This window comes from Ctenopharyngodon idella, chromosome 3, assembly GCF_019924925.1.
Source record: "Ctenopharyngodon idella isolate HZGC_01 chromosome 3, HZGC01, whole genome shotgun sequence".
NCBI lineage: Eukaryota > Metazoa > Chordata > Actinopteri > Cypriniformes > Xenocyprididae > Ctenopharyngodon > Ctenopharyngodon idella.
The window spans coordinates 17,338,532-17,359,384 of record NC_067222.1 but is presented as its reverse complement, the minus strand read 5'-3'; the positions used below and the strand labels follow the sequence as shown (position 1 = coordinate 17,359,384).

Here is a 20,853-nt window from a genome sequence, read left to right as displayed (position 1 = left end):
AATAGATATGTTTTTCAAATCGTTTTAAGGTCTTCAGCGTTACAAACTACAGGTGCTGGTCATATAATTAGAATATCATCAAAAAGTTGATTTATTTCACTAATTCCATTCAAAAAGTGAAACTTGTATATTATATTCATTCATTATACACAGACTGATATATTTCAAATGTTTATTTCTTTTAATTTTGATGATTATAACTGACAACTAAGGAAAAGCCCAAATCCAGTATCTCAGAAAATTAGAATATTGTGAAAAGGTTCAATATTGAAAACACCTGGTGCCACACTCTAATCAGCTAATTAACTCAAAACACCTGCAAAGGCCTTTAAATGGTCTCTCAGTCTAGTTCTGTAGGCTACACAATCATGGGGAAGACTGCTGACCTGACAGTTGTCCAAAAGATGACCATTGACACCTTGCACAAGGAGGGCAAGACACAAAAGGTCATTGCAAAAGAGGCTGGCTGTTCACAGAGCTCTGTGTCCAAGCACATTAATAGAGAGGCGAAGGGAAGGAAAAGATGTGGTAGAAAAAAGTGTACAAGCAATAGGGATAACCGCACCCTGGAGAGGACTGTGAAACAAAACCCATTCAAAAATGTAGGGGAGATTCACAAAGAGTGGACTGCAGCTGGAGTCAGTGCTTCAAGAACCACTACGCACAGACGTATGCAAGACATGGGTTTCATTCCTTGTGTCAAGCCACTCTTGAACAACAGACAGCGTCAGAAGCGTCTCGCCTGGGCTAAAGACAAAAAGGACTGGACTGCTGCTGAGTGGTCCAAAGTTATGTTCTCTGATGAAAGTAAATTTTGCATTTCCTTTGGAAATCAGGGTCCCAGAGTCTGGAGGAAGAGAGGAGAGGCACACAATCCACGTTGCTTGAGGTCCAGTGTAAAGTTTCCACAGTCAGTGATGGTTTGGGGTGTCATGTCATGTGCTGGTGTTGGTCCACTGTGTTTTCTGAGGTCCAAGGTCAACGCAGCCGTATACCAGGAAGTTTTAGAGCACTTCATGCTTCCTGCTGCTGACCAACTTTATGGAGATGCAGATTTCATTTTCCAACAGGACTTGGCACCTGCACACAGTGCCAAAGCTACCAGTACCTGGTTTAAGGACCATGGTATCCCTGTTCTTAATTGGCCAGCAAGCTCGCCTGACCTTAACCCCATAGAAAATCTATGGGGTATTGTGAAGAGGAAGATGCGATATGCCAGACCCAACAATGCAGAAGAGCTGAAGGCCACTATCAGAGCAACCTGGGCTCTTATAACACCTGAGCAGTGCCACAGACTGATCGACTCCATGCCACGCCGCATTGCTGCAGTAATTCAAGCAAAAGGAGCCCCAACTAAGTATTGAGTGCTATACATGCTCATACTTTTCATGTTCATACTTTTCAGTTGGCCAAGATTTCTAAAAATCCTTTCTTTGTATTGGTCTTAAGTAATATTCTAATTTTCTGAGATACTGAATTTGTGATTTTCCTTATTTGTCAGTTATAATCATCAAAATTAAAAGAAATAAACATTTGAAATATATCAGTCTGTGTGTAATGAATGAATATAATATACAAGTTTCACTTTTTGAATGGAATTAGTGAAATGAATCAACTTTTTGATGATATTCTAATTATATGACCAGCACCTGTACATAATCCATGATCAAAACCATAGTACATATGACCAAAAGGGTAAAAAGTGACATTTTCCAAGTTCAAGCTGAGCACTTTATAAAACCCTGAAGATAGCATGTCACATTCGTGTCATGTTTAATCAAATCCACACAAACACATGATGGTTCTTCAACGGCATCTGCAGTTTTATTACAAAAAAAAAAAAAAAAAATTCAAAAGACGTAGAAATTCAGACAAACACGTGAAAGAAAGAGTGAAGCTGAACGAGAGAATGTGATGGAGCTGCGGAGAGAGTTATTATAGTATATTAAAACACAACCTTTAGATTAAATTATTAAAACACTAAATAACACACACGCTTCCTTTTATATTCTTTTTTTCCTCTATTTACAGCTCACTTCTGTCGTGGATCTGATGCATGAGTGTGACCTCATTCATCATCATCATCATCATCACGTGTCGTCATAATAAAAGTCCCGCTGTCACGTTTCCAAATATATAAAATAATAAAGATAAACTACTGAAGCAAAATAACAAAAACACATCAAACTAAATATGAAGTAATTACACATGATGAAGCATTAAAGTCGTCATGTGAAATAATTATATAAAACCCTCCATGTATGTCTCACACTAGCGCTCTATAAGACTTTGGTCTATAAGACACAGTTCTGTACAGTGTGTGTGTGTGTGTGTGTGTGTGTGTGTGAGGTAGCTGCAGAAAGATGAACCGTTTATTTACTAGATCAGACACTGACTGAACCGTGTGTATGTGAAACTAATATACATCTAATATTAACAGGATCATCACTAACATACAGCTCAAGAAGATTGTGTGTGTGTGTGTGTTTCTGCTCATTATATGCAGTTTCTCTTCATGAATCTGTACACGTGTGAATCTCATGATTCTGTCATGTTCCAAGCACATTTACTACTAAACTCTCTGTTTAAACTAAATATAACTGATTGGTATCTGGGGCTGAATATGAGCCAGACATGAGATTCCTCCGATCAGTGTGTGTGTGTGTGTGTGTGTGTGTGTGTGTGTGTGTGTGTGTGTGTGTGTGTGTGTGTCAGTGTGTGTGTGTCAGTGTGTGTGTGTTATGACGCGGCGATGGTGGTCCCTCCTCCCAGGCGCAGTAGTATCTGCTGGCAGTCCTGCAGCGAGCGCCGGTCCCCGACTCTCTCCAGCGTGCGCTTGGCTTCGGCCAGCAGTCGTGCTCGATGACCCGGCGGCGTCAGCAGCGGCAGCGGCAGGTGACGACACGCCAGCAGGATGGCATGAGCTCTCTCACGCTCGCCTCCGTCTGCTGCGGAACACACACAGCAGGAAGTCAACACGATCATACAGCAGCAGCTGACCTGTGTGTGTGTGTGTGTGAGAGTGTGTCTGTGTGTTTACCTGCTGTTGTGTAGTTGTGTGTTCTGTGTCGCAGCAGCTGGTGTGTGCGTGTGGGACTGGCTCCTGCCATCAGCCTGACCGTCGTCTCGTGCAGGAACAGCTAAAATCACACAAACGCGTGTTTAAACATGCAGCGGTCAAACACAGAGGTCAGCTGTAAGCCGGGGTCAAAGGTCACCTTGTGCTGGGCCTGTCTGTGGGCTTGTCCGAGCTTCCTCAAAGAGCTCAGGTCCCTTTGGAATCCGGCCAGTTGGGATCCAGGGGCGGGGCCAGGCTCTCCGTTAGACCCGCCCCCACGCTGCCACAGGCTGGTTCTCAGAGTCAGGAGGAGGTCACAGACCAGAAGCTCCACCCCCTGAGAGAGTGTCAGAAGATGATTGGATATTTGATAACTACAATGATAACTATAGCGATAACCATAATAACAATAAAGATAACTTTAATAATATGTTAACAACCACACCAACAGATGAAAACTTTAATGATAACTATAGTGGTAACTATAACAATAACTATGGTGATAACTATAATAACAAGAACGATAACTAAAATGATAACACAAACAATAGCTATAACGATAAATATATTAGCATCCACACCAGCAGACGTTTACTATAACTATAACGATAACTATAACGATGATCATTTTCTTTAACTTCTTTAACTTTATAGTTAACGATAACTATAACGATAACAATTTTTGCATCCACACCAATGAACAATAACTCTAACGATGACTATTTTAGCATCCACACCAGCGAACGATAACTATAACGATAACAACTTTAGCGTCCACACCAGCAGACGATAACTATAACGATAATTATTTTTGCATCCACACCAAATGAACAATAACTCTAACGATAACTATTTTAGCATCCACACCAGCAGACGATAACTATAACGATAACTATAACAATGACTATTTTAGCATCCACACCAGCGAACGATAACTATAACGATAACAACTTTAGCGTCCACACCAGCAGACGATAACTATAACGATAATTATTTTTGCATCCACACCAAAAGAACAATAACTATAACGATAACTATTTTAGCATCCACACCAGCAGACGATAACTATAACGATAACTATAACAATGACTATTTTAGCATCCACACCAGCAGACGATAACTTTAATGACAACTATTTTAAATTAGAATATTTTCTTTAACTGTGAAAATGTTACAAAATATTGTTCTGTTTATTGTCAGTTTTGTCATCTGTCTCTTTAGAAGCTGAGCCCTTTAATTAGTTATAGTTGTGGTGTGGACTTTATGGTAATAGTTACTGTTAGAGTTATTTGTGAGGAGTGTTGTTAGTGTTGTAAATCAGTCATGCTCCCTCAGAAGTGAGTGTGTGTACCTTGTGCAGCCAGGTGTTGTTGTGCGACTGACACACACTGATGTGCAGGTGCGCACTGGCGCGCTGACAGTGACTGAGGCAGCTCACGACTCCCTCGCCCTTCTGCGGACACACGCTCATCTGCACGGCCTTACACAGCGCCAGCACAGCCTTGGGCAGCGGGTGACTGGGACACACACACACACGTGCGGTTAGACCGGGGCATCATGGGACTAAACACATTCAGGCAGTCAAACACTCACTCTAGCGTGTGAAGCGCTCGTGGCATCCGCTCCGCCTCCGCCAGCAGTGACCTCACCGACGCATCATCACCCTGCAGCCAATGAACCGCAGCCTTCAGGACCGACGCCCACCAGCGGCACACGGGGTCCCTCACTGCACAGACGACACCGTTTAGACCTCAGTATTTGTAGATGGAGTAAAAACACACAGCAGAGGGAGTGACACGCACCTGGTGTTGAGTTCTGATTGGCCAGAGCAGGGAAAGGGGCGGTCGAGGGGGCGGAGTCTTCAGTACAGCTGTTCAACAGCTGCAGGAACTCCAAGACACCAGTGAACTCCCTACAGAGAGGCATGATGGGAAACAACGTCACTAACTAGCTGGTCAGAATGACTGTGTGAGTGAGTGTATGTGTGTATAAATACCCAGCGTCCTCGGCGTGTTTGCTGCTCTGCGGCTCGATCAGCGTGTGAACGGCTCTCTCCAGGAGTTTCTCACAGAAGCAGCGGTGCAGCTGAGCGATGGGATCCGCTGCAGACAGAAACACACACACACACACACACACGTTAAACCTGCAGCTGCACACTCAGTCCGCCCATCAGTCCGTCTGCGTTAGTTACCTTCATCTCTCTGAGAGGTGAAAACCTGCTCGCTGCTCTCCGACCTCACCGACCAATCACAGCTCAGGAAAAACTGACGTCCCAACGGCGTGAAGATCCAGCGCAGGCAGTCTGGGAGGAGCTTAGAGTCTGATGGGAGGGGCTTAGAGTCTGACTGACAGGCCAGAGCCTCGGCACAGCTTAACAAATAACCCTGAGAGAGACAGACAGTTACTATAAGAAGCGTGTTGTGTTTCATACGCGTGTGCTGCAGATGGATGTACTCACAGGCAGACAGCTGAGATGTTTCCCCAGCGCTGCTCTCAGGCTGATGGCGGCCGTCACATAGATCTGGATCTGCTGACTGACAGACATCTTCCCCTCGGCACTTTCAGTCAGATTGACAGCACTCAGAGACACACACACGCCCCACAGTGGACGCTGCTCCATCTTACCTGAACACAAGGACACACATCCGCTCACTGATTGGTCCCCGGCGCTCATGTGACTTCATCACACACACAGACACACACACACACCTGTGAGCTGCAGCTGGCTGAGTTTGTGATACACCAGCGCTGCGTCCCGGGAGCTGGTCTGTGACTCCTCCCCCTCGTGCCGTCCTCCAAACTGACGCACCAGCCAGCCAAGTGGGGCGGGTCTCCGCAGGCAGTAGCGAATCAGGTTCCAGGAGAGGGAGCAGATGATGTCGAGGGTAGAGGAGGGCAGGACTCTGGATAAGATGGACAGACACGTCTGCAGACTCGCCACAGCGGCCGCGTAATCGCCCTGAGACACACACATACATACACAATCATCACCTGATCACACTGCAAGCACAAATATCAAACTTACCCTCTTTTGTGTGTGTGTGTGTGTGTGTTTGCTCACCCGGTAGAGCTGCAGGTCGGCCTGTTTGCGGTGTCTCCAGAAGCGCACCGACGTGGGCGAGTGAAGGGGCGTGACCGGCTCCCACAGGTACAGCACTCGGACACACCCCCAGACGACGCCCACCCCACTCAGCAGCCATACCAGAAACCACGGCAGCACGCACCACAGCCATGCCCCTAACAGACAGACAGACATGTGACATCACTTCAGAGAGCAGAATCACGGTCGCACGGCTCAAAGCCGCTCCTGAACTCACCGAAGCTCTGCGTCTGTCCGGGCAGAGAGAAGAGTGAGCGTGAGGATCCGTGAGCGGCGCTCAGACCCGTCCCGTCCTCCTCGGCGCCCAGCAGAGACGGCAGAGGGTTGAGCGACAGGCACAGGAAGGTGAGCGCGCAGAGCAGCAGACGCGAGCGGTCCATCACACCGACTGACGAGGGCGAGTCCGGCTCGCTCTTCACCTGAAACACACCGGGCTCCAGTCAGACTCTACATGTCACAGTCTGATTAGCATGTTTGCAGACGTCAGACGCACCTGCTCGTGCTCCAGCAGCGGGCTGCCCGGCTCAGAGTCGATGCAGAAGGGCGAGAGCTGAGCGGGAGAACTGGAGCCGGAGTCAGACGGAGGAGGAGAGATGAAGGCCGACTCGGGCTTCAGATCCAGATCATCAGACACGCACACCGACTCTGACAGACAGACAGACAGAGAGAGAGTGATCAGTGATGATGTTATCGAGCGCCGGTGTCAGAACGGGATCATGAAACACAGATCCGGCTGAGGAGACTCACTGTTCTTCTGGCTGGCCATCTTCAGCGCCAGGTTCTCCTGCCGGAGCTTATGGTTCACCTGCTGCAGGTATTTTATGTAGTCGATGGCTTTGCGCAGAACACCAGACTTGTGCATCTGTCATTCAAAACAGACAATCAGACCCTCATTCGACCACACAAACCTCTAGAGCTCCCAGCATGCATTGCGGCGGCACACACCTTGGCGTCGCTGCCCATGACGAGGTCGCGCAGCTCCAGGATCTTGTCGTTGATGGACGAGCGGTAGCGCTTCTCGATGATGTTGTGTGTTGTGCGTCGCTCCCCCTCTTTCACGACTCCTCCCGGTCCCGTGGTAACAGCCATACTCTGATCCATGGACACCCTGGCTCCACCCCCATTGTGGGTGGTGCCCGATGACAGCTGCTTGATTGGCAGCTTGTCTCCACCTCCCATCACCATGGGAACAGTGGTCAGAATGTTGCTGCTCATCAGTGTCTGTGAAAGAGAGCGACGACAGGCAGAACCATAAAGAGAACATTCTGACATTAAAAAGGATTTATTTTACTACATATTTTACAGATACAATATTAATAAGTGTCTTAATAAAGTATCCATCTTATTTTCTAATTAAAATTTCTCTTAAACTTAAATTTAAACACTCTTAAACTTCCATATTTGCTCATGAGGAAAAACTTCATGAGATAGTGTAAGACATTAAAAAAAAAAAAAAAAAAAAAAAAAAAATTATATATATATATATATAATTACATATTTAAAATGATATTATTTATTTTTTATTTAACACCATATCAGCAGCAAAGGCTATTATCATAGCAAACTCAGAGTAGTAGAAATAACCTTAGCCCGAACCATAATAAAAATAATACTTAAAATAAATAAAATCATATGCAATAATATAACAACATATTTTTGCAAAAATATAAAGAATACATCAATGACATAAGCTCTATCAGATTAATATTTGATAGTAAATCTGACAATTTCCCAGAAGTGTTTTTAAAAAATGTATTAACAAAATGTCTTTAAGATATTCTTATTTATAAAATAGCAAACGCTATTTTTACAAGAGTAGAAAATAAATAAAATTATCTTAATCAGAATAAAACGTCAATAAATCAATTATATGCAGTAATATATACATACATATTTAAATATTCTTACAACTAATATATATATATATATATATATAAAGACTAGTATTTGATAGGAAAAAAATACAGAAAAAGCCTTTTTAAAACAATTCATTCATTTTTTTTTTTTTTTTTTAAGATATTCCAAACAAGGTTTGCCAACAAGCAGAGTCGCTCCAAACTGCGTGAGGCACTTCATTCACGATAGAGGCGGGGTGGAGTTATGAGGATTGACCGACAGTTTGAGGAGCCAATGGCGTTACAAGGTTTAGTCACAAGCTCTTTTAAATCCTTTTCATTGGTTAAATATTTGTAAAACCCACATACAGGTCTCCAGCGTGATATATTGTAGCATTTTATTTATTTATTTATTTTTTGGCATTTAATCATTTTCCACGGCACACCTGACAACCTGTCATAGCACACTAGCGTGCTGCAGCACAGTGGTTGGGAAACACTGGTGTAGACAACACTCACGCTTCCTCCAGTCTGCTAGAGTACATTGATTTACCCTTATTAGCAGATCATTCGGATTATGTTCAAAATGGATTATGTTCATAATCAGATTACTTTCTGCTGTAACGAGTGAAGTAATGCATTACAAGTAACGTGCATTACGTATTTAGAATACTTTTTTGATGTAACAAGTAAAGAAATGCATTACAAGTAACATGCATTATGTAATCAGATTACTTTTTGATGTAACAAGTAAAGAAATGCATTACAAGTAACATGCATTATGTAATCAGATTACTTTTTGATGTAACAAGTAAAGAAATGCATTACAAGTAACATGCATTATGTAATCAGATTACTTTTTGATGTAACAAGTAAAGAAATGCATTACAAGTAATATGCATTACGCAATCAGATTAGTTTTTGATGTAACAAGTAAAGAAATGCATTACAAGTAATATGCATTACGCAATCAGATTAGTTTTTGATGTAACAAGTAAAGTAACGCATTACAAGTAACATGCATTATGTAATCAGATTACTTTTTGATGTTATGAGTGAAGTAACGCATTACAAGTAACATGCATTACGTAATCAGATTACTTTTTGATGTAACAAGTAAAGAAATGCATTACAAGTAACATGCATTATGTAATCAGATTACTTTTTGATGTAACAAGTAAAGAAATGCATTACAAGTAACATGCATTATGTAATCAGATTACTTTTTGATGTAACAAGTAAAGAAATGCATTACAAGTAACATGCATTATGTAATCAGATTACTTTTTGACGTAACAAGTAAAGAAATGCATTACAAGTAACATGCATTATGTAATCAGATTACTTTTTGACATAACAAGTAAAGAAATGCATTACAAGTAACATGCATTACATAACCAGATTACTTTTCTGATGTAACGAGTAATACAAGTCACATACATTACGTAATCAGATTACTTTTTTGACGTAACTGCAAATACAATCTAATAACACAAATACATTTATTTACAGTCAAAAAACGTTTCTGCAGATGAAGTATTTTCAAAAACAACAGTCACAGTAATAGTATGAATTGTAGCTGAAATACAGCTAGTGACGCATGATGTCCAATTTAGTGGACAGATGATTAATCAGAATTTCCTCCCAATCTAAAATCAATACTTGGAAAATGTAACAATAATATGACTCCTTAGATGTTACAACATTTTTTACCTGCAAGAGTCTCCTAGGATAGAAGGAATGGATGGATATTCCGGAACAACTTGACATTTCTGAGTGGCCGTCGGCCATCTTGGTTTTGGAGAAAAAAAAAATGTCCACATACAAGGCTTGCCACTTGGTGGCAGTGTATAGGATGATGCACTAGGGTCCACTGTAATGGTTGATGTGCAACTATGCCATCAAAACCCATGCATACGCAAGAAAATGCTTTTTAATAACGGTCCACTGAATTGACCTCTATGCATGAAAGGATTAAAATAATAATACTAACAAAAATTACAATAAATAAAGAAAATAAGCCATTATTTAGCAATATTTTCTTATGACAATGTATCAAATATAAAAGCACTTTCAGATTAATATTAAATAGAAAATAAAAAAAAATTATTGAAGCTTCTTTAAGATATCGATATTTCTGACAGTCTATCATGGTTGTAAGTGTACTGTAATGCCTTTTTATGTCATGTGACTTACAGGAACCTGCAGTGCGGTGGTCTGGATGGGCGCAGTGAGGGTCGTGATGCCCGTCGGGTTCTGTACGGTCGACAGAACCTGTGTCCCGTCCGGTTTCAGTGTGGTCAGAACCAGAGAGTCCGTCTTCAGGATCTGAGGCTGGTGCACCAACAACTGAGGGCCAATCAGAACACAGCATCACAGTTTCACAGTTTGAAATGAGTATGCAGTATACACTATACAGCTTTGTGAAATGCATCAGGGAATTGTGGGTAAACGTGTGACGTACAGGCACTTGTTGAGACATGGTGTGCATGGGCGTCGTTGACAGCGTCTGGATGGTCTGACCGGCCGGAGTCAGCACACGCTGGTGCTGGATCGTCATTGGCTGGACCTGCGGTGATGTCACAATGCTCTGCATCTGCGGCTGTAGGACTGAGAGGAGGTACAGCTGTGTGAACAACGTCCATGTGTGTATTTTCCTTGTGTGTGTGTGTGTCTGTGTGTGTTTCTCACCCTGGAAACCCGTGCCGTGGTTCTGCTGGCAGATCACCTGGTTCTGGATGAATCGGGACGGCGTGGCGGTTGGCGTGATCATCACCGTCTGCGGCTGCGCCTGCGTCTGCACAGCCAGCGTCTGCATGGGGAACGTCTGCACCTGACGAATCAGAACACTGCGTGAAATGTGACTGCATAATCAACATGATTATGTGTCTCGCACCTGGGTGAGCGTGAGGAGGTGTGGTCAAAGTGTGAGGGGTGTGGTCAGAGTGTGATTTGTGTGGTCAGAGTTTGAGGGGGTGTGGTCATGTGTGATGGGTGTGGCCAGGCTCACCTGTGTGATTGGCTGTGGTCGTGGCTGCAGCAGCGGCGGTGTGCGTGTCTGCGTCTGTATCTGCGTCTGTATCTGTGTGTGCGTTTGCGTCTGTGTCTGTGTCTGCGTCTGCGTCTGGCTGCTGGCCTGTACAGGTGTGTGAGGGGGGGTCAGTATGGCGCTGGGGGCCGTCTGTGGGACGGGCCTCACGGGGGCCACAGATCCGCCACCCATCTGATCCTCGAAGAGATCCGGGAAATCCACCTGATTACTGACGAACTGCAGCATCTCTGCCAGACACAAACACACATAATATTATAAAATTTATGTTGGATTGTGACTGTTGTGTGTTGAAATACACTGCCTCAAATGACACTGATGTCACTGTTATGAAAGCAGTAGTTACTAACACAGTTCGTCATGAACCTCACAATGACTGATAATTAAATCAATTCATTATTATGGGATGCTGTGTAAAGTTGAAAGAAGCGGAGCTTTGAAAAAGGTCAACTGCTGTCTGGCAGCCAGTAACACACTCCTGACCCTGACCTTTGACCTGTGATAATGAGATGAAGGTCAGTGACTCAAGGCCAGTGCAGCAGTGATAATCACTGATAACACACACGTCAGACACTGAGTTTCTTGTGTTTGTTGTACTGATTTTTGGCATCATCACAGTATTATCAGATTAATGACTGATACTGTCACACCTGCAGCATTATAAAACAAGTTGCTGCTCGCACAGGACAAAACAAACCAGTGTTTCCAGTAGAGTAATGTCACGAGAACGTCCTATTTCACCACCCTCTCTGGAATACTTCATTCTGGTCAGATTCATCTGAATAATGAAGATTGGTTTCAGAACAAATCACTGTGTTGTCATATAAATATATAGAGTCGGATATATAAGTATCGCACAGCTCTATATATAAAGTTGGATATATAAGTATCGTACAGCTTTATATATGAAGTTATATATATATAAGTATAGCACAGATTTATATATGAAGTCAGATATATAAGTGTCGCACAGCTCTATATATAAAGTTGGATATATAAGTATAGCACAGATTTATATATAAAGTCGGATATATAAGATCTATATATAAAGTCTGATATATAAGTGTCGCACAGCTCAATATATAAAGTCGGATATATAAGTATTGCACAGCTCAATATATAAAGTTGGATATATAAGTATCGCACAGCTTTATCTATAAAGTTGGATATATAAGTATCGCACAGCTCTATATATAAAGTTGGATATATAAGTATCGCACAGCTTTATATGTGAAGTCGGATATATAAGTATCGTACAGCTCTATCTATAAAGTTGGATATATAAGTATCGCACAGCTTTATATGTGAAGTCGGATATATAAGTATCGTACAGCTTTATATATAAAGTTGGATATATAAGTAACGCACAGCTTTATATGTGAAGTCGGATATATAAGTATCGCACAGCTCTATATATAAAGTTGGATATACAAGTATCACACAGCTCTATATATAAAGTTGGATATACAAGTATCACACAGCTCTATATATAAAGTTGGATATATAAGTAACGCACAGCTTTATATGTGAAGTCGGATATACAAGTATCACACAGCTCTATATATAAAGTTGGATATATAAGTATCGCACAGCTCTATATATAAAGTTGGATATATAAGTAACGCACAGCTTTATATGTGAAGTCGGATATATAAGTATCGCACAGCTATATAAAGTCGGATATATAAGTATCGCACAGCTATATAAAGTTGGATATATAAGTATCGCACAGCTCTATATATAAAGTTGGATATATAAGTAACGCACAGCTTTATATGTGAAGTCGGATATATAAATATCGCACAGCTATATAAAGTCGGATATATAAGTATGTCCAACTTTAGTTGTAAACATGTGTTTAATAGTCATGAAAATGCACTCTTCATTGTCAGTATGTAAATAATTTCATCTGATTTGTTTGGTGATATGAGAGCTGGAGGTGATGTAGCCTGTTCATGAGATTCAGCCCTGCAGAGATTCATTTCATCTTCTCAATCTCACAAAGCTTTAGAAACACCAGAGATTGTGTGTGTTTGTTCTTTCACATGCGCAGTGACACACACACACACACACACACACACACTCAAACTGATATAAGTGTGATGATGATGATGATGATGAACACTCGTTATGTAACACCTTCATCTCTGCTGGAGATCCAGAATATTCCAGAAGAGCATCAGACAGAACGACGGTCAAATACACACACATTACTCACAATCACATCAGTGTGCAAATGAAAATAATAATCACACACACACAAGGAAATAAACTCCAGCCGTCCGTGTGTCTATCTTTAGAGAGAATCACTGTGAGAAGAAACGGACGATCAGCTGGTCTCTCTGACACTTGTTCAGCTTCAGTTCGTTCACATGATCTTTCACAGACCGAACAGAGGGGTTTAGTTTGTGTTTGTCTGAAGATTGATCATCCTTCATCTCTACACAACACGTTTCTTCAGCAGAACTAGAGTGAACCTGTATGCCAGATGTTTAAATACATTCTTAAAAGTCCAGCTACAAGAAAATACAACAACTATATAACTGTCGGCGCAAAATTACAGCACAAGACAGTGACTGTATAAGGTGAAGCGTGGAGCGACATGTGACTGACTGAGAATCATCTGACGGAAGATCATCATATGTGTTTGAGCAGGTGTAAGACGCTGACGTTTGGCAGATGCTTTTATCCAAAGTGACTTACACATCAATTCATGCATTCAAACAACACTTACAACAACACTAACAATGACAACAACAACACTTACAACACAAATAACACAAACAATAACAACAACAAAACTGACCCTAACTACACTATTATCCACGCCAATAACAACACTAATAATAACCCTAATGCCACCAATAATATAAAAAAAAAAAAAAAACACCTACACTAACCCTAACCACACTAATAACAACAATAACACCAATTACAACAACACTAATAATAATAATATTGTTGCTGTTATTGTTGTTATTAGTGGTGGTGTTGTTATTGGTTAATAAACACGGTTACACTTTATTTTACTGTACCGTAGTTACTTTGTAATTACTCAAATAAGTACTGAGTACTATTAATTAACTACATGTACTTACTATACAGTTACAGGGTTAGAGTTTGGTTTAGGGTTAGTTACTTGTAATTATGCATAATTTACTGTTATTACTATAGTAAGTACATGTAACTATGGCACTAAAATAAAGTGTTACCATATAACACCAATTACAACAACATTAATGACACCAATAACAGCAACACCAATTACAACATTAATAATAAGACTATTAATAACAACTACACTAATAAAATCAATAATAACAATATTAACACCAATAAAACCACTAATAACACCACTAATAGCAACAAAAACAACACTAATAACACCAATTACACCAAAAACTACAACAACACTAACCCTTGCAACCAAAAACTCCAATAAAAACACTTATAATAACCCTAATGCCACCAATAATAACAACAACACTAATAACCACACTAACAACATCACCAATAAAGACACTAATAATAACCCTAACAACAACACTAACCTCACTAATAACAACAATAACACCAATAAAATCTGCATTAATAACAACAATAACCCCAATTACACCAACACTAATAACACTGACGCTATTTCTGCTGTTATTGTTATTAGTGGTGGTGGTGTTATTGGTGTTAATAAACACTTATAATAACACTAATAACACCAATAACAACAACTCTAATATTAAGACTATCAATAAAAACAGCTACACTAATAGCATCACTAATAACAATATTATCACCAATAACACCACTAATAACAAAAACAACACTAGAAACTACTACAACACTAATAACTACAATGCTAATAACTCCAATAACGGAACCAATAACAAGACGTTTAACAGCAGCAGCCCTCAGAACAACATCTTTATTCTGCATTCTTTGATTTAGCACACACACACACACACACACACACGATGATGATCAATACAGGTGATGAAGAGTTCATCGACACCTGACAGAAGTGTGAACGACACCTGCACACCTGAACAACCAGTTCAGAATCAACTAGATTCTCTACTGCAATGGGTTATAATAATAATCAAGAACTTGAACATGTTATCTGAGCTGAATCTGATCATTTAATAGATGAACTGCACATTATTACAGACTCTATCATCTTCCTCATCCTCATCCTCATCCTCTCTCACCGTCGATGTCTCCCAGTGTGAACTCATCGCCCAGTTCGGATAAGCTCGGGTCCATAGTGTCCATGAACTCTGAGGCGTCCATCCTCACGCGGCTCCGGGCGCGATGTCGCGTGTCTCTGTCGGTTTATTCGCTTCTCAGAACTCGCTCACAGCATCTACAGACTCCGTATGTTCGCTCGGTTCCGGTGTCGGACGAGCGCTCACAGACCAAACGCCGCCATCTTGCGCCCCAGCATTGACGTCATTCACAAACAGCGCTTGTCAATGACGCTCTCCTCTGATTGGCTCGCGCTCGGCGATGGCCGTCGTAAGATCGGGCGCTGTCGACCAATCAGATCGCCCGCTCGAGCGTGGCCTGATTGTACGTCGATGAGCAGAGGCGCTGTAGGCATTTGCATTCGACCCTCCCCTCAGATTAAACCCCGCCCAGGCCACTCTGAGTGAATGAAGGCAGTTATGAATATTTAATGAGCAGGTAGCGGGTTGGTGAGAGGTGCTTTGAATATGTAAATACGGCTGAAGAGTCTCTTTGTGTGTAAACTGTGAAGTTACATCATCATCAGCATCAAATCTAATTTTAGCGCTTTTGGCACCAGAGAGACAGTTGCAAAAACTAGTCATTTAAAAGTTAAACAATATTTATTTGTGATTATTAATATTTAATAGTATTCTCTGACTAGAAAAGGTCGCATTCTGGTATATCTTATCAAAAGTTGTATTGCGTGTAATGTCAAGCTGACTGTTCAGTTGTCACAACATTAGGAAAGGTTATGAAGTAACTTCAGTTTAAAGCATGCTTTTCATTCCCTGTTTAGATATATTTATATGTCAACTTGATAGCATGCAATACAAACAATAAAAGTCTGTCAACATATAAAGATAATTTTATTGTTATATTATATTAATATATTACCTAGTTTTCTTTTTTATAACCCATGATAAAATTAAATTGTAGTCCTTGTAAAACTCTTTTGAAGACTCATAAATCATTAAATATATCAATAAAATGTTACGTTGAAAACACCAACATTTTTCCAAAATTCACCCCCAAAATTATATGTATATATATAATATATATACATATATAGCAAATGCATGATGAATTTCCTTGAGTTTTTGAGAGTAAAATAAGTAATTTATTTATTAAACGGATTCTGATGATTCTGTGCTCTTAAAAATGTGAGATATAATTGCAGTAATCCAGAGTGGAAATGAATAAATCTTAAAAATCATAAATAATTATAGCTTTAACTGATGAAATAATGGCAGATGTTTGTGAGAGAATAAATAAAAACACCAGGCTCAAATACTTTGTGTTTATTTTTGTTCAGCTGCTTCAGAAAACAAACACACAGTGTTCAGTGAATCTGATCTCACTAAATCAACCCAAACCAGTCCAACCTCTGCAGAGAAGAACTCACACGTCATCAACTGTTTAAACACACAGTTAAACCTTAACTTCACTAAAATGTGTTCAATAAAAAGCAAGTTTATTCATAAATGAGCGAATAACTGGAGACTGAACAGACCGTTTGAATGCATGTTTATATCAATAGGTAAAAACTAGCTGAAGTGCATCTATGGATCTGAATGAAATGATAAGTGCTGCTGCAGCTCCATCAGAGAATGCATGTAAAAGCAACCAGAAGCATTTAAAGTGTCAAACATCTTTCATTTGTTCCAGTAGATCTCATAGGAGTTGCGTTCAGTGTAGCCGTTTTCCGCGGCTCCGTTTGCAGACCGAACTTTCTCCTTCACCACTTTGATCACCAGTCCTCCAGCCAGAGCGATTCCCGCCGCCGCTCGTCCGATCTCGGTCAGAATGCGTGCGGTTGTTCCGATGCCATCCAGTGCGGCTGAACTGGCGCAGGAGGAGGTCACAGGCTGCACTGCAACTGCTGCAGCTTCACCAGCACTTATTGCTCCGCCCTCTAGCACCGCCCCCATCACTGCTCCCGCCCCCATAGCTCCACCCATTCCTGCAGCCACACCCACCACTGCAGCACCCATCACGCCCACCTGCTGCATTGCGTCCAGTGCAGCCTCCTGCGGTTCCGCGGCCTCTGCTCCCACCAGCGCTCCCACCGACCCTCCCAACACTCCTCCTGTCGCCGCTCCCAGAGCCACTGCCGTCTTTCCGGATGCGGCCGCTACTATTGCGCCGAACGCTTTGCCTACACCTGCACTTCCTGCAGCGGAGACTCCGACTAACCCCGCCGATCCGCCCATCACAGAAGCACCCGCCGCCACCGCCAGAGGGGCCGCGGCTCCAAAAATGGCCCCGACCGCCATGCCGGTGGCCCCAGCTGCAACCAGCACCTTCACGCGCTCCAGAACCTTCCCGGAGAGCGCGGCTTCGGTTCGCATACGGCTCAGAGCGGATCGCAGCACCTCACGTCTGCTGACCGCCATCCCACTTCCCGTCCGGCTCCGCCACACTACAACACAGTAAACCTGCTTCAGAACAACACACTCGCTTTAACCTAGAAATAAACTTCATTATCTATCTATCTATCTATCTATCTGTATATCTATCTATCTGTCTGTCTATCTATTTATCTATCTATCTATCTATCTATCTGTATATCTATCTATTTATCTATCTATCTATCTACCTATCTGTCTATCTGTCTGTCTATCAATCTATCTGTCTGTCTGTCTGTCTATCTATCTGTATATCTGTCTGTCTGTCTGTATATCTATCTATCTATCTATCAATCAATCAATCAATCAATCAATCAATCAATCAATCAATCAATCAATCAATCAATCTATCTATCTATCTGTCTGTCTGTCTGTCTGTCTGTCTATCTATCTGTCTGTCTGTCTGTCTGTATATCTGTCTGTCTGTCTATCTATCTATCTATCTATCTATCTATCTGTCTATCAATCAATCAATCAATCTGTCTATCTATCTATCTGTCTGTCTGTCTGTCTGTCTGTCTATCTATCTATCTATCGATCTATCTATCTATCTATCTATCTATCTGTCTATCAATCAATCAATCAATCAATCAATCTGTCTATCTATCTATCTGTCTGTCTGTCTGTCTATCAATCAATCAATCTGTCTATCTATCTATCTATCTATCTATCTATCTATCTATCTATCTGTCTGTCTGTCTGTCTGTCTATCTATCTGTCTGTCTGCCTGTCTGTCTGTCTGTCTGTCTATCTATCTATCTATCTATCTATCTATCTATCTGTCTGTCTATCTATCTGTCTATCTGTCTATCAATCAATCAATCAATCAATCTGTCTGTCTATCTATCTATCTATCTATCTATCTATCTATCTGTCTTTCTGTCTGTCTGTCTGTCTATCTATCTATCTATCTATCTATCTATCTATCTGTCTATCAATCAATCAATCAATCTGTCTATCTATCTGTCTGTCTGTCTATATCTATCTATCTATCTATCTATCTGACTATCTATCTGTCTGTCTAAGTATCTATCTATCTGACTATCTGTCTGTCCATTTATAACATAAATGTATCTTGATTTAAGTATGTTTAGATATTTATACTGGAAACCAAGACAGAAATACTGAGGAAGAGAATCACTCTTTGCAGTGCGCCGCTGCTGCTCGTCTCGTATGGCTCGTTCGGCCTGCAGGAACACGTTGTTGGTGTAACACGTTCCGCCTGCGTTCTCCACCATCTTCTGCACCGTCTCCAGCAGGTGGCGCACCTGCATCCGGTTCTCCGGCGCTCTGTTGTTGATGACGCAGTATCGTCCACCGCAGCGGCGCAGCAGGACCGTCAGTCGCTCCGGAGTGGATCCGTCGCCCAGAAAACTCTCCATCCCGTCCTCCTCCAGCTCATCCCCTCGCGTGAACAGCACCACCGTGTGGTGAAGCGCCTCCTCGCCGAACACGCGCAGCATCTCCGTCACGACCCGGTCTTCGTCCTCCGTGTAGCGCCCCAGAGGAATCACCAACAGGAACGCGTGCGGACCGGGAGCCGTCAGCGCCACACACTTGGCGATCTCGGCGTGAACGTGACTCGTGTCGAATCGAGTGTCGCCGAAACCCGGCATGTCCACAACAAGAACCCTCTTCATCCTGCTGGACTCCTCATCTTCACGCAGCTCCGCGCTGCCGCACTCACACACACGGGTCACCGAACTCGCCCTCAGTGCAGACAGGAAGTGACGTCGCCCTAAGATGGTGTTTCCTGTGGCGCTCTTGCCTGACCCCGTCCGGCCAATCAGAACGAGTCTCAGCTCCGCTCTATCGTTCTCCTGCTCATCAGATCCCAACTGATCTAGAATCAGAACCAGAATTCAAATTTACTGACAAGTTCCACTTTCATAATCTTTATTTCAACCTGTTAACACGCCAGAGAATGTAATATAACTCTCTAAAATCTTACAAACAATTTTTCTCTTTCAGAACTCAAATATTGTTGCACTTTTTTGGACTATTGAAACACAATGAAAATAAAAGATATATATAAGTGTCTCAACATGGGGGTTAAAATTAGAAAATTATTTTTCTTTATTATTAAATATATGACTTTTTTTACATAAATATATCTTGTATATACTATAATTTAAATTCGATGTGTTTTCCGCCTTATAAGACGGTAAACAATATAGTTCTTTCAAAACTCTGTGGTAAAAAAAGTAAAGATTTCGTTACCTTGACAATTTTGTTACCTTTATTGACAAGTTGCAGATTCATAATCGTACGACAACAGAAAATATACATAATTTGATAGTACTGATAATAAACATCATCAGCTTGATAACATGCCAGAAAATTTAACACACCTGTCAAAAAATGGGGTTAAAAATAGATATTTTTAATTAAAATAGTTTTGTTTTCATATAGGCCTACTAATAACATGTTACTTATCTTATTAACAATTTATACTAAAATGTATGTTCTATGTTGTTTTCTGTCAAATAAAACAGAAAATAAACAACAGATCAGTATTTTGTAGATGTTTGGTTATTTTATGTACCAATTCCTATTGAACGAACTTTTAACGGTTATATTTAACTGTTTTAACGAACTTTATCGGCTAATCATAACGTTTGTAAGACAGAATGCCCTCTGTGGTTATTTTAATACATTTTTCATAATCACGAACTCAGTTTAGACGTAAACAAACAAGTCAGTGATACACATAAACAAATATGACGTACATATTCATATTTACACACCTGGAAAAGCGTTTCCAGACATGATATTAGCGCCAGATTCACACGGACAGTGTTTTTGTTGACTCTCGGTGATTCTGGCGCTGGTTTTGTTGTTCGTTCGTTTCGTTCAGAGACTCGCGCTGCGCAGAAGCGGAAGATCAAACGTCATCAGTGAGAATTCGAATGAAGAGGATTTGGCGCCAACTGCCGGACACTCGGCGTTCCCTAGACCGCTGACTATGAATTAGAGGCAGAAATGTTAAAATGGAGTCAGGTTTAAATGATGCTGGGAAATTATCTTATAAATGGGGATGTGAATTATCTGTGGAGAAAACTAAATACAGGTTCTTTACAAATAAAAAATTATGAGATGAGATTTATTGGAATGTGGTTTGACAGAAAAATTAAAGGGATAGTTCACCCCAAAATGAACATTCTGTCATCATTTGCTCAACCTCA

General features: G+C 41.4%; 4 protein-coding genes across 13 annotated transcripts in view; 2 read left to right on the top strand and 2 right to left on the bottom strand.

Moving 5' to 3' along the window:
* The window catches only part of LOC127508114 (obscurin-like), a 536,232-nt gene that overhangs the window by 38,868 nt on the left and 476,511 nt on the right, over positions 1-20,853 (top strand). The window lies entirely within an intron of this gene.
* The window catches only part of LOC127508155 (CXADR-like membrane protein), a 252,545-nt gene that overhangs the window by 127,751 nt on the left and 103,941 nt on the right, over positions 1-20,853 (top strand). The window lies entirely within an intron of this gene.
* On the bottom strand, positions 1,802-15,504 carry srebf2 (sterol regulatory element binding transcription factor 2). 5 transcript variants are annotated; one of them, XM_051885717.1, is made up of 22 exons: positions 15,245-15,503; positions 11,004-11,272; positions 10,685-10,826; positions 10,458-10,603; positions 10,190-10,342; positions 9,707-9,784; positions 7,104-7,379; positions 6,906-7,020; positions 6,652-6,803; positions 6,376-6,577; positions 6,120-6,295; positions 5,768-6,017; positions 5,517-5,683; positions 5,250-5,442; positions 5,055-5,160; positions 4,861-4,970; positions 4,652-4,784; positions 4,410-4,575; positions 3,219-3,395; positions 3,041-3,140; positions 2,727-2,948; positions 1,802-2,690 (listed from the first exon to the last, which is right to left on the bottom strand). In XM_051885717.1, exons 1-21 carry the CDS (start codon positions 15,324-15,326, stop codon positions 2,740-2,742), a joined length of 3,402 nt encoding a protein of 1,133 aa, XP_051741677.1. In that variant the 5' UTR covers positions 15,327-15,503; the 3' UTR covers positions 1,802-2,690; positions 2,727-2,739. The 5 variants fall into 5 exon arrangements, with proteins under 5 accessions (XP_051741677.1, XP_051741678.1, XP_051741679.1 ...); XM_051885718.1 differs by having other exon boundaries at positions 1,802-2,682; XM_051885719.1 differs by having other exon boundaries at positions 1,802-2,948; positions 10,685-10,820; positions 15,245-15,504.
* Positions 16,547-20,577, bottom strand: LOC127508136 (GTPase IMAP family member 4-like). Of its 2 annotated transcripts, none has more exons than XM_051885812.1 (3): positions 20,416-20,577; positions 18,810-19,511; positions 16,547-17,682 (listed from the first exon to the last, which is right to left on the bottom strand). In XM_051885812.1, exons 1-3 carry the CDS (start codon positions 20,435-20,437, stop codon positions 16,916-16,918), a joined length of 1,491 nt encoding a protein of 496 aa, XP_051741772.1. In that variant the 5' UTR covers positions 20,438-20,577; the 3' UTR covers positions 16,547-16,915. The 2 variants fall into 2 exon arrangements, with proteins under 2 accessions (XP_051741772.1, XP_051741773.1); XM_051885813.1 differs by having other exon boundaries at positions 20,398-20,536.

Bases quoted from the DNA above. Each gene is read 5' to 3' on its own strand.
- srebf2 (XM_051885716.1), bottom strand. From the start codon at position 15,326: ATGGACGCCTCAGAGTTCATGGACACTATGGACCCGAGCTTATCCGAA. The intron at 3,396-4,409 runs GTACACACACTC...ACACTCTCTCAG, and splicing joins ACAACACCTGGCTGCACAAG to GGGGTGGAGCTTCTGGTCTG. The intron at 3,141-3,218 runs GTGACCTTTGAC...GTGTGATTTTAG, and splicing joins ACAGACAGGCCCAGCACAAG to CTGTTCCTGCACGAGACGAC.
- LOC127508136 (XM_051885812.1), bottom strand. From the start codon at position 20,437: ATGTCTGGAAACGCTTTTCCAG. The intron at 19,512-20,415 runs GTGTGTAAATAT...TTCTGATTCTAG, and splicing joins GTCTGGAAACGCTTTTCCAG to ATCAGTTGGGATCTGATGAG. The intron at 17,683-18,809 runs GTGATTCTCTTC...ACTGTGTTGTAG, and splicing joins GCAGCGGCGCACTGCAAAGA to TGTGGCGGAGCCGGACGGGA.